Source organism: Microtus oregoni, unplaced genomic scaffold, assembly GCF_018167655.1.
Source record: "Microtus oregoni isolate MIOR12 unplaced genomic scaffold, Mior012 000007F_ref0000211, whole genome shotgun sequence".
Taxonomy (NCBI): domain Eukaryota; kingdom Metazoa; phylum Chordata; class Mammalia; order Rodentia; family Cricetidae; genus Microtus; species Microtus oregoni.
Window position 1 is genome coordinate 46614739 of NW_024543066.1, and position 13569 is coordinate 46628307.

The 13569-nt window shown below is 50.8% G+C and overlaps 1 protein-coding gene across 1 annotated transcript in view; it reads left to right on the top strand.

The window, feature by feature from the left end:
* Nucleotides 1-13569, top strand: part of Kif6 (kinesin family member 6) — a 309520-nt gene that overhangs the window by 280461 nt on the left and 15490 nt on the right. The window contains exons 17-18 of the mRNA XM_041656411.1: nt 8735-8819; nt 10285-10420. Of these exons, the coding sequence (XP_041512345.1) occupies nt 8735-8819; nt 10285-10420 (221 nt within the window). The remainder of the gene's footprint in view (nt 1-8734; nt 8820-10284; nt 10421-13569) is intronic.

Below are 13569 nucleotides of genomic sequence, written 5' to 3' on the forward strand. Positions count from 1 at the left end.
AGGCAGGAAGCATTGTTACCCCAAGGCCCAAGGGCTGCAAAGATTGAGCAGTAACTGGAGCATGAGGGCAGGGAGGGAGGCGTGGAAACCTTGGCCATATGGTACAGCTGAAGCTTGAATGTGCCCGTAGAGTCCTGACATGCAGACATCTCCTCCTCCTCGGCTGTCTGGGCTTCTGTCTTCGCCCTCCCCACTGTTGCCTACTAATGGTCACCACTGACCAATACTAGGTAGGATACCAGGCCAAGGAAGACCACCTTTTCACCAACCAGTTCCCCAGGATCAAAGGGAGGGGGCAAGAGAGGTGAGTTTGGGACATGGATGGAATAGACACAGCTCTCATGAAGCTCCAGGCAGCAGTGGCCTACTCCTTTACTTCTCCCGGGGTCCTGTTCCACCTGGGATCCTTATCTAAAATGATATTGGGCTCCTGGAGTGTGCAAGAGAATCTAGAGGTGTGCTGCAGCCAGCTCACAGCTCATCAGAGCCGCCCGGTACATCTCTTCCCAGCTCTGGGTTCAGAAACAGCATAGTGGTGACTGAACTCTCCCGAGCCTCTAGTGTTCACTTCTCACTCAGGCACACGTGGACCATGGGGTTCCCACCAAGCTTCCACCTGCTGGGAGAAGAAAGCACATCTCCTTACACCCCTCCCTCGATTAAAAGGAAGATGTGAACTGGAGGAAAATGTCTGTTGTTGTTATTGTGAACTGGAGGAAAATGTCTGCTGCTGCTGCTGCTGCTGTTGTTGTTGTTGCTGTTGTTTTGAACTGGAGGAAAATGTCTGCTGCTGTTGTTGTTGCTGCTGTCATCCTCCTCCTCCTTCTTCTCCTTCTTCTTGGTTTTTTGACACAAGGTTTCTCTGTGTAGCCTGTCCTGGAACTTGCTCTTGTAGACCAGGCTGGCCTCGAACTCACAGAGATCCACCTGCCTCTGCCTCCAGAGTGCTGGGATTAAAGGTATGCACCACCACTGTTTGTCTGACTTGAAAAATGTCTAGTTCTTTCTTTCCAAAGCTTCTCCCCAGGGCATCTACTGTAGCCCTTGTCTGAGGTTACAGGAGAATCTGGGCTGCTCGACAAGCTCTTGCCCCTTGATGAGATGACAGTTCTGCAGTGTGGCCCACCTTGGAGCTCATGTGTGGCTGTAGTGTGTGACAAATGATTGCCAAGTCAACCAAAGTAACAAGAAACTCGTCATAAGAGTCCCCAACTTAATCCTAAAAACCTTTAAACTTCCTGGCAAAGCCAGTCAAGTGTAGCCAACGTCAGTGTCATTCAGATCTTCGTGTGACAGAAGGCCTGAATCACTCCGTGGCATAGGCAGCCACACTCTCCAAAGACCTGCATGTCCTGACACACAGTAGCCATGCTGCCTGGGTCCAGCTGGGAGAGAGGTAGCAGGTTCTCAGGATGTCCAGTTCTTATTTCCTTCTGGATAGCCGCTACAATGCAGCCATGTGGTCACTATGGGTTTGTGAATCTAAAAGGGCAGGAGAGAGTATTTTTAAGATTATTTTTGTTATTTTTAATTATGTGCATGTATCTGTGTCTGTGTGAGGGTTTGTGTACATCAGTGCAGTGTCCAGCCAGGCCAGCAGAAGGTGTCTAGAGTTAGAGGTAGTAGTGAGCTCAGAACTGAACTCAGGTCATCTGGGAGAGCAGAGTGTGCTCTCAACCACTGAGCTTTCTCTCCAGCACCTGGAGGGAGGATTATAAAATATGAGGTGCTGGCCAGGCAGTGGTGGCACACGCCTTTAATCCCAGCACTCAGGAGGCAGAGGCAGGTGAATCCCTGTGAGTTCAAGGCCAGCCTGGTCTACAAGAGCTAATTTCAGGACAGCTAGGACTATTACACAGGGAAACCCTGTCTCGAAAAACCAAATAAATATAAAATATGAGGTGCTTTAAGAAAAGGATCTTAGAGACATGAAGAATTGTGAGGAGATGTGCGGACAGAGGATCATGGGTAGATTAGAGAATCGTGGGAAGTACAGAAAGGTCTGTGAACCGCTCCATGTGAGCGGGGGTGAGCTCTCAGTTGGGCAGGGGTGGCCGCGAAGTCAAGCTCAAGCAAGTGTGAGTATGGAGTATTCCAAGGGTCTCCCTCACGTTGCTGATTGACCACAGGCACACTGCCCCCCCTCTGTGGCCCGCCTCCTCCCCAGGGAACGTGATGAGGAACAGGAAGAGTGCATCCCAGGTATGTGATTTGGGGCAGCAGCCCAGGGTAGAAGAGAGGAAGATTATTCACACAGAAGAGTAGAAGGGGCTGACTGGCCTGTGATTTTTCCCCCCCGAGATAGACATTTGCGCTTGTATTAAAGTGTCACCTCTCTCCCCTGAGGGATGACAGGCAGTGTGTTCAGGGAATGGGTCCCAGGAACTGTCGGGCGAGTGTCCACAGGCTTCTTCAGCACAGCTAAGGTGCAGGCGTGCCATTTGCAGCTAAGGTACTCTACAAGCCAATCCCAAGATGGATAATGGCACAGTGCACCATCAGTCTGATGACTCCAGTTTACAATAAATGTGAGCCATTGCCCAGGCAATGGTCTGATTGGGAAGCCGGACGCTCGCTGACCACCGTGGTGATTGAGCAGCTGGCACTATCCATCTCCGTAAGTGCAGACCCTTTGACGCCACAAACAAGACGAGGCTGAGTGATCTGTGGCTCTACGAGGCAGTTTAGTCCAAGAAGGCACAGAGTGGGTGTTGAAAGAATGTGCTGGATAGCTACGGAAATGCCTCGTTGCCCTAATACCCAGTCTGGTATAGGAGAGCAGCGGAGCCCACTGACTCCTCCTGTGTTGAGCCCTTTCCAAGAGACAGCTAAGTTAAGCCTCACAGATTCTGTTCTGTTGAAGCCCAGAGGGTCTCTCTCAACTTCACAGCATGGTTGGGATTGTTGGTGTTGCCTGCCTGAGTCCCTGGGGCCTGTTGCTCCCAGGAGTCCCATGAAATAGCCTGGGTGTAGCAGGCTACTGCTCATAGCCAGTGGGTAAGTTGTCCATGCCCAGTGGGGACTCAGTTGTGTTTGGGCAGTAAAGGGCAGTCTTCACAAGCCAGTACCTGGGGAGAAACTCGGGCTTCATTTTGGCCCTGCTACAGAAAGTCATTCATGGAAAAGAGCACCACCTTCACCCTCTTAGGGTGAGTCAGTACAGACTTCAGTGAGCTGCCTGTGGCTCCCTTCACCACTGGAACTGCCTCCAACTCCAGCTTTGAAACTAGGCAGAGCCGGGTTCCCATCCTAGCTCTGCTTACCAGCAGCACAGCCCAAGGAGACTTCCCCCCTCCTCCAGGCCAAGTCCCATCTGGAACAGGAATTGTGAAGACCTCTGTGAGGTGCGGTTACAGCCACGAGGGGATAGCATTGCACAGCTTCTACCAAGCATCCAATGAAGGCCAACTGCAGGCAGCTCTGTCTTCTCAGAGAGTGTGTATTCCTTGCTGCAAGTCCTTCATTACAGTGACCCTCGGTGTCTGCAGGGCGAGCTGGGGCTGTGAGGACATACCAATTCTCCAAACTCCTGCACAGGCACTTGCAGTGAGAGTCCAAAGCCTTAGCCAGTTCCTTAACAAGGGTGGCATGGGGATCTCCAGGGGACATGCTGACAACTCTGAACTCAGCAGGTCTGGATGGGGGCCCAGCTGCCATAGTGCTGACAAGCTCCCTGATTGATTTCAAAGAGCACCCCGGTTGAGAACCACCGAACTAGAGAAATGAGTTCTGTACAGTTCAGGCATTGGCAGCTGTAGAGTGTGGGGGATTGTGGGGAAGCAGAAAGGGCAGCTAGCCACCTCCCCAGTAGACCAGCTCAGGCAGAAGCTGCCATGTCTTGGCTGGTCTCCCAGCAATGGAGGATTCGAGTGCCCTACCCTCTGGCTTCCTGATTTTGCTGCTTGGCTGCCTAGGGCTACCTCCTTGTGTGACATTCAGAGAGCCACCAGGGTAAAACTGAACCCTTTCTTCTTGCTTTTTTTGTATTGCTTTGGAGCTGGCTGCTCAGTACTGTGACCTCACAGGTCACTCAGGGATAACCCCTCCTGTGCTGCTGTCCCAGCCAGAATCCTGTCTTTGAAAGAAAACCCCTACCCTCTTAGGTGGCTGGGGGGTTCTGTCCATGCCAGGGCCCAGTGGGAACAAAGACCTACAAGCCCAAATGTCTTTTCTATTCCCCCTCCGTCCTTGCTTGTCTGTTGTACTTGCTTCTGCTTGACTTCTCAGCCCAGGCTCCTCTTCACAGGGGCTGTCTCCCGTCTCCTGCTGGGTCACAATGCTGTCTACAAAACAAACATCACCTTTGGCCTCAAGCCCATCTGGGACAATGTGGGTAGCTTGTGTCTCAGGGACGCTGTGCCTTCATCCCAGCCGCCCGAGGTCCCTCGTCCCAGCCTCTTTTCCAGATCTTTTCAACAAGTTTAGAGAACCTAGCACTGCCCCACATTAGCTGCTCCTTGCTGAAGAATAGCTTTGTCTCAGATCCGCTGTGAGGGACTAAATCAAGCCACCCAGCCCACTGTGATTCTCTCAGCTCCCCATGGGTCTCAGTGAGCGCGTCCTTACATCGCCTGTGGGACCAAGCACTCTAGCTTGGTTTCCTCACTGACCTCGGCTCCTGCTGCCCCTTGCCTTACCCACTTCTCCAGACACACAGGCTTTCGCATTGCCCCTCATAGGCACCAAGTAGGCTCACCAAGCCCTTCATGTGCTTCTCAGTCCCCTAGTTTCTGCGGGTCTCTGCCCTACTATCTCCTCTGCCAAGCAGCTAACCAAGACATCACTCCACACACTCCGTATTTTTGTCCAGTTTTGTCTTCCAACCTATTATACTGCAGACCTAATTTTGTTGTTGTTGATTGAGGTTCATCTTCAGCACTAAAATTAACCCTTCTGGAATGGGGCAGGCCCACTGCCAATGCTAAATGAACATTTCTTGAGGGGCTAGTGATAAATCTCTGTAAGTAATGGCACTTGCTGTGTGTAAATCTGATAAGGTGAAAAAACTGACTCTTCAGGCTGTCCCCCGACCTCCTTCACGTGCACACCATGAAACACACACTGTATGTATGTATGCATACATGCATGCATGTATGTCTAGAAACATTTGTTAAACCAGTGAAGGAAGGACCAGAGATCCTAGGGAGCCCTGTGGCATTGCACACTTCACCTAGCCATGCTGGTCCTTAATCCACTCAGTAGAGGAACAGAACCCGCTGTGGTGAAGATAATGAATGACATGGCACACACTGACCTGGCCCCCAGGGCTGCACCAGCAGTAGCTGATGTTAGCCTTCTATTCTGTGTCAGACACATTCTGAATGATCGCCTGGACCTGTAGCTCCTGGACATCTCACACACCTGCAGTGCGCCCACGGAAGCCACCACGCACCCTGGAGTAAGGCAGGAGCCTGCCTCCTGCAGTAGGGCCGTGAACACATGCTGGGACTGAGTCCCCTTCAGGTCCTGTGTCACCCTCACAGTCCTGGACGCTGCCTCCCATAAAAACCAGAGCCCTCCCGTCACCCTTCATCTGAAGCCTCTCTGTTGGCCCCAGTACCCCAGCTGTCACTCCAGAGCAGGCTGTCTTCAATCCCTCTGTGCCCTTGGTTTGTCCTCGGTCAAAGGCAAAGGCGTTAAGAGAGGAAGATGAGGCAGAGTTCTGGGCCCAGAACTCTTGGGGAAGGAAGTGCCCTGACCATTTAAAGGCCCACTGTCCTTTAGTGTTAATACACCACCTTCTGTGTTTCACATCTGCCATTTTTCAAAGACGGACATCAAATAAACCCAGAATCCAGTGTGTCCTGTGCAAAGCCTCTAGACAGGGCTCCAGGGAGAGACACAGAAAAGAGAAGGGCTCCACTCACCAGCTCTCAAGCTCCCTGTGCCTGTGACCTGGAGGCCACGGAGGAACATGGGTAATGAAGACCAGCATTCTGCCTCATAAGGCTGATAAAATGCCCCCGCAGGATGAGAGCGTCATCTTCAGCTGATGACAGAAGACACCTGCTTGCCTAGTGCAGGGAAGAGAGGGTAATTGCTTTTGCAAAGATAAAAGACAGACTAGTGACCACTCAGCATATGTGTCCATGCAGCATTGAAGCAGTGAGGAGGGAAAGAGGAGAGCAAACCTCCGCAGACAGACGGGGGGCCAGAGTCCCTGTAAGTGGGACCGAAGTGTCAGCCTGCCGGGGCAGGGTACACTGGGGCCACCACTTGTGAAGAGCACAGAGGCTTTTGACTAACCACAGTCTTAACAGAGAGCCACACAGACCAGGATGGAGAGAGCTGCACAAACTCTTGCTCAGTCCACACCTCAGCTTTGTCCCTTCCAAGCTGTTTGGCCTGCGCTGTTTATGGAGCACCAGGAAAAGAAGTCTAACTGCTATGAGTTGGTGCTGCCTTCCGTGCCTGACTATTCTAAGGACTTGGGGGTGCATAGAGGGCCTGCCATGCGCCTAGTGAACTTGGCATAGCATTTCAGAGAGAGGGCATTCAGTAAGTAGCTAGCATTAGTAACTGACCTGCTAAAGAAATAGACTGAATTACTTGGGGTTTCTGGAGGGTGGGTTTGTTTGATCCAGGGTCTCCTATAGCCCCAGCTGGTTTGAATCTCAATATGAAGCCTGGGATGACCTCAAACTTAGATCCTTCTGCCTCAGCCTCCAAATGATGGATTACAAGGGTGAGCCACCACGTCCAACTGAGAACATTCTCTCTCTCTCTCTCTCTCTCTCTCTCTCTCTCTGTGTGTGTGTGTGTGTGTGTGTGTGTGTGTGTGTGTGCGCGCGCGCGTGCGCACACTCATGCCTACACACTATGTGTGCAGGTACAAATGTGGATGGGTGCATGCCGTGCCACACACATGAGGGTGGAGGTTGGAGGCAAGCTTGAGCTTCCTGGCCTTCTGCCTTGTGTGAGACAAGGCCCCTCTTTTTGTCATTCGCTTCTGTGGATGCCAGGCTGGCTGGACAGTGAGCCTCCAGCGACTCCGCCTTCAGTTTCCATCTTACCCCCCCCCCCCAGGATGCCCACTATGGCACCAGCTTTCCATGCCTATGGGGGAGTCAAACTCGGGTCCTTTTGCCTTCTTGGCAAGTGCACTACCCACAGAGCCATCTCTCTGGCCTGAATTGTGTATTTAACAGCTGGAAGGAGCCCCTTTCCTCCCTGCACCGCTCACCCTAGATGAGATGTTAGACCAGGTCTCTGCTTTTTAAATGAGGTAATTAGGCAATAACAAGGTCTCTGAACCTCCACATGAGGAAATGGGTGGGCCAGCCTGTGAATGAGACCCCAGACTCATGTGTGGTGTTGTTGAGTCTTTAAAGGACCTTCAGAGTAGAAAAGACATCCTATGCTGCTCCAGCAAACCCATGCAGGGATGGGAGATGAAAGGAGACATGAGTGGGAACAAAGTCGGTGGAAATAGCTGGGCCCTATGAAACATGTCTTCGTATGCAGCTGCCAGCCACTGCAACAGAAAGCAAATGGTCTTCTCCCAGAAATGTTAGGTTGGCGAGATGGCATTTGATACACAAGCCTCAGTTTAATCCCTGAAACATGGTTTAAATGGAGGGCGAGAATCCACTCCATAAAGTTTCCTCACCTCTCTCTGTAGGCCATGACACATATGTACTTCGCACACATAATAATAATAATAACAATGGTAATCATTGAATAAAATGTTCTAGAAGGAGATTTGAACCCAGGACACTGGCACCCACATAAATGGGGATCCGCACCCAAGATCTGGAAGTTAGCCACAGGACTTGACAGATTCACCTCCTTAAGTCTCATCAGTAAGGCCAGTAAGGCAGAGGTGATGCTACCTCAAATAATTGTCATCAGGATTAAGTCTGATCTTGTTCAGGGATCGAATGGACTGGAGGACAGGGTTTGGGGATGAGGTGATAGAGCAGGATTGGGGGAGGGAGAGATCTTCATTCTGTGGCAGGGAGGGCCTTTATTCTTTGGGGAAGGTTTGGCACCTTTACTCTGTGGGGAGGGAGGTGGCAGGGGGGTCATGAGCTGGAGGGCAGGGGTGGAGTGGGGAGGGAGAGGGAAGCAGGAGAGGACTTCACTTGGCTGGGCTTTGCGGTGTCTCTGCCTTGACTAAGAAGCACTGCCCAGTGGCAGACAACCTTCACCCACCAGAGGTTCAGCAGATGAGCTAGGAGGGTACCTGGGGCTCCCCAGCTACAGCCAGGTACACACACAGAGGAGTCAGCATCTAGGCAGGTCACAGCCACCAGCCAGTCCCACTGAAGAGCTGAGGCTACCCCAGGCCTGGACACTGGCTCTGTCTCTGGTCACAGAGGATACAAACTCTTATCACCTCCAGTGATGAGCCTGAAAACCTCTACCTTCTATGGAGGCGGAGAACAGTCAGCGGGAGCACACACGGGGAGCCAGTCAGAGCCACGCTCTTCTCCTTCTGGAAAGGGCTCTTTCTCCAATGCGGACATGCGGTCGCCTCTTCCCTGGGGACCCCAGAGGCCATGAGTGCAGGGAAGAAAAGGGGAGGGGGACAATCCCCTGCAGTGACAGATATCGGGTGTGGGAGAGCCGAGGAGGTGGTTCTGAAGCCAAGCCGAGGCTGCCACCCAGAGGCCCCTGAAGGAACTCCCAGGACCCCTTCGACTTCGGATGCCCTTGAACTCTGTTACTGGTCCCACCACATTTTTTCCTACTTTCGTTGTTGTCGTAACTCACTGGCGTCTTCCTCCTCCAGGAATCTCAGAGAATATGGCCCCACCCTCCATACCTGACCTCCAGGAAGAGAAACTGCGATCACAGCTGGAAGAGGAAAAGACCAGGTGAGCTGCCGGTTGTTTCTGTGTGTTTGTTGCCACACCCATCCTGACCCCAACCCCCCAGGACCTCCAGGTCCTACCTAGAGCCTCCCTGGGACCTCCGGCTTCCCTTTAGGAAATGGGTCCAGCCTGGAACCTCAAACGCAGGAGGGGCGAGGAGTAGCCTAAGCAAGGCCTGGGCCGGGGTAGGGAGGATGCTGAATAAGGAAGCGCCCCATCCAAAGGCTTCTCATCCTGTTGGCTGTGACCCCACAGGGATCACAGATCAGACAGCCTGCGTTCCAGTCATTTACATTAGCAACAACACAGTATGAGGAACTGTACTAAAGGGTCTCAACATCCGGAAGGTTGAGAACCACTGCTCTAGGGAAACCATGAAGCAGTCCCCATGGTGAGCTTTACTCCACAGCTTTACCAAAGTTTACCCAGGGTCTTGGGAACCTCCGGCCTTCACCCAGATACCCAGGGGCCCAAAGTGATTTTCCTTACAGGGTGAGGATATGTATATTTCCCTGGTTAGGCTCCTTCATTCTTTTATCCTCCATGCCATGGCTGAGATCTGGAAGTCCTGAACAAATCACCTTCCTGCCTACAGCTACTGATGGCATTGCTGCAGGAGTCCCCCAGCACATGCAAATGCAGGCCCACACTCATGCACACACACATACACACACACACACACATGCACATACACACACACAAACACATGCATGCATACATGCACACATACAACACAGGCACACATGCACACACACATAGATACACACTCTTCTGAGCAAAGCCAACCCCCAGCACCTGACTCCCTTGCAGCTTCCCAGCAAAGTCTCAAGTGTTACTTGCACCCGTGTGCTGTCTTCCACACCGTGCCATTGGCGTTCTCCTCGGTTGTCCCTCTGCCCCTCAGTGTGCTAGTGCTTCTGCCACTGCTGAGGAAAAGCAACTGCACGGAAAGAGGAGTTTGTTTCTGCTAACGGTCTAAGGGTGCCGTCCGTCCAGGCAAGGAAGGCATGTCACACCACTCCATAGTCGGAGAGCAAAGATGGATGCCGATACTCAGCTTGCCTGACCCTTTTATTCCATCCAGACTTCAAGTCCGTGTGCTGGTGCTGCCTGTGCTCAGGGTACATCAGCCCTGCTCAGTTAAAGCTCTCAGGAAACACGTGTCTCCTAGGTGACAGTGAGGACCAACTGTCACACCTGTCCTGAGTACATGTTCAATGAAAGGGAGTTCTCATTCTTGGAGAAAATCCCTGAGTGCCTACTGGACAAAAGATGACCCACCCTGATCTCCCTGATGGACTCAACACCTGGTGCCATGTTCTAGCCTTGGCAGATTTCTCTTAGGTGCCAATTTCTAGCACCAGGGCAGCTCTGCCAGGCTTCTAAGGCATAAACCTTCATCTCCAGCACTCCCATGCTGGTGACTTCAGGCCATCAGTGCCCTGCAGCTTCTCCGATTCCACTGTAGGTACAAAACAACATTCATGCGCCTGAAAGCCTTGAAGGTGGAGATTGAGCACCTGCAGCTGCTCATGGACAAAGCCAAGGTGAAGCTGCAGAAAGAGTTCGAAGTCTGGTGGGCTGAGGAGGCCACCAATCTGCAGGTATGCTGTGGGATACATAAGGGATTCATATGGGAGGCCACTAATCTGCAGGTGTGCTATGGGGACATCAGGACGTTCAGGTGGGAGGCCACCAATCTGCAGGTGTGCTGTGGGGACATCAGGATGTTCAGGTGGGAGGCCACCAATCTGCAGGTGTGCTGTGGGGGACATCAGGACGTTCAGGTGGGAGGCCACCAATCTGCAGGTGTGCTGTGGGGGACATCAGGACGTTCAGGTGGGAGGCCACCAATCTGCAGGTGTGCTGTGGGGGACATCAGGACGTTCAGGTGGGAGGCCACCAATCTGCAGGTGTGCTGTGGGGACATCAGGACGTTCAGGTGGGAGGCCACCACTCTGCAGGTGTGCTGTGGGGACATCAGGACGTTCAGGTGGGAGGCCACCAATCTACAGGTGGGCTGTGGGGACATCAGGACATGCAGGTGGGAGCTATCATGTACAAGGCTGGGGCTACTGGGAGACAGGAGGAGTGAGAGTTTCAGACTTCAGGCCTTTGTGCCCTGGACCTAGCTCAAGAAACCAGTGCTCATCTGAGTGACAGGAACACAAAGTCAGGAGTTCAGTGTCTCCTGCTCCAGGACCTCAGGCCGCCTGATCAGCAGGAGATGACTCCAAAACAATGTTTTGTTGCCTCATCTAAGATACTGTGGAGATTTCATTTGACATCCATTCTCTCTCTCTCTCTCCCTCTCTCCCTCTCTCTCTTTTTCTCTTTCTCTCCCTCTCTCTCCCTCTCTCCCTCTCCCTCCCTCCTTTCTTTTTTTTCTTTCTTTCTTTGAGGCAGCATCTCTGTGTAGACCAGGCTGGCCTTGAACTCAGAGATCCGCCTGCCTCTGCCTCTGCCTCCTGAGTCCTGGAATGAAGCCTGCCTGCTCTTTCTCTTATTACAGGGCCACACACACCTGCATATTAGCTCTAGAAGTTTTAGAAAACATGAAGAAGACTTTTATCTCGGCACTTAGGGAGAACCAGTATTAACAAGTTGGCTTACGACATCTTGCATGCTTTTTCTGCACATACACCATGAGTGTGTTTTTCATCATTTTGATGGAGGTGTGTGTGTTTGGGGAGGGGAGAGAGATTAGTTGATTTAGGACTGAAGATAAGAATCCCAAGCATGCTGGCCAAGCATCCTACTACTTAGCTACATCCTGTTGGTCTTCAAGTATCATGGTTGGCCTTGTGGGTTTTTTATTTTTTTTTAATATAGTATGACTGTTTTTTAACTTTATTTCATCTGCGTTGGTATAACGATGTCAGATTCTCTTGAACTGGAGTTACAGACAGCTGCGAGCTGCCATGTGGGTGCTGGGAATTGAACCTGGGTCCTCTGGAGGAGCAGTTAGTGCTCTTAACCCCTGATCAATCTCACCAGCCCCATGGTCTTGTGTTTTTAACTGTTTAAATGACTGCTTTTTTGTATCATAATTCTGTGGTGTCATTTCCAGCTGTCACTGTTGCATCATGTAAATATACTTTAGATAGTTTAGTTGACCTGTTCTTGGATATTTAGGTAGTTTCTGGTTCTTTACTGAAGACAAATATGTAGATGAGTTTTTCATATTTCCCAGACAAATCCCTAGAAAGTCTCTGTGATCCCATGAAGGCTAAAATAACCTGCTAAGTCGCATCTCAGCTTCCTGTTTGCCCTCATGCAACCCTTGGGTATGGTAGGGTGGAAGTGAGGCGGTCACAGTGTCACAACACCCTTAGAGAGTGTCTCCCAGGCTCAACCTTCACTTTAAGAACAATGGATCTGAGAGGCAGAAAAGGCCACCCAGCCAAGCACTGATGGGCACATTACTACTGGCCATGATGGCGCACCCCTGCAGGCACAGCACTTGGGAGGCAAAGGCAAGCAGTGTGTGAGTTCATGACCAGCCTGGACCACACAAGGGTAAGACCTCATCTCAAAAAGAATTTTTCCCTGTATTATGGAAATCAGTATTATGGTTCCTCAATAACAGAAGCTAGAACAATATTGCCCAGCTATGCCGCTCCTTGCTATGTAGCTGAAGGAATCAAGGCACACGGCATAAGTGTGTGCACAGTCCTTCTTACTGCTGCATGCTCACAACAGCCAGGGCAGGCTGCCTGCTCACAACAGCCAGGGAAAGCTGCATGCTCACTATAGCCAAGGCAGGCTGCATGCTCATAACAGCCAGGGCAGGATGCATGCTCACAACAGCCAGGGCAGGATGCATGCTCACAACAGCCAGGGCAGGATGCATGCTAACAATAGCCAGGGCAGGCTGCATGCTCACAACAGCCAGGGCAAGATTCATACTCACAACATCCAGGGCAGGCTGCATGCTAACAATAGCCAGGGCAGGCTGCATGCTCACAACAGCCAGGGCAGGTTTCCATCAGCAGATGAGAGGACAAAATGTGTACGTACCGTGGAGTTCTAGTTGCCATCAAGAGGAATGAAATCGTCACCTTTGTAGGCAGATGGATGGGGCTAGAGATAATTGCTCAATAAGGGAGACTTGGGAAGATAAACACAGCATGTGTTTCTCATATGTGCAACCTAGATTTAAATATACATGTGGTGCATGCATGTGGCATGAGAATAAATGGGGGATAGTATAGGGAATGATTTTTGATTCCTAGAACCCACATAGTGTGAGAAGAAAACTAATGTCCAGAAGTTGTTCTCTCTCTCTCTCCTCTGTGTGCCTCTCTCTCTGTCTCTCTCTCTCTCTCTGATCTCTCTCTCTCTCACACACACACACAGAGCAATAAGTAGATAAATAACAATTTCAAAAACAATAAATTCATATGTTACCAGTGACCATATTACTGTAAAATAAAAAAACAGTTCATTAAAATTAGATACATGAGAAAGTAAAGAAAATTAAAGTCTCAAATGTAGCTATCAAAATAATTTTAAGAGAAATCTTTGTAATAAAATATGCATATTCTTTTGTAGATATGTATGATTGTCAGTGAAGTATTGTCAGCATTTACCATGATTTCAGAGTTGCAATGAACACAGTATTTCAGTATCTCTGCACCAGCCACGATGATATGACAATGTGTATGATTTTTTTTTTTGTTAACAAAGCCACAGGGACTGTTGATGTCATTGATTAATATCAGGGAGAAGTTAGGGGAGATGAGAACGTAAT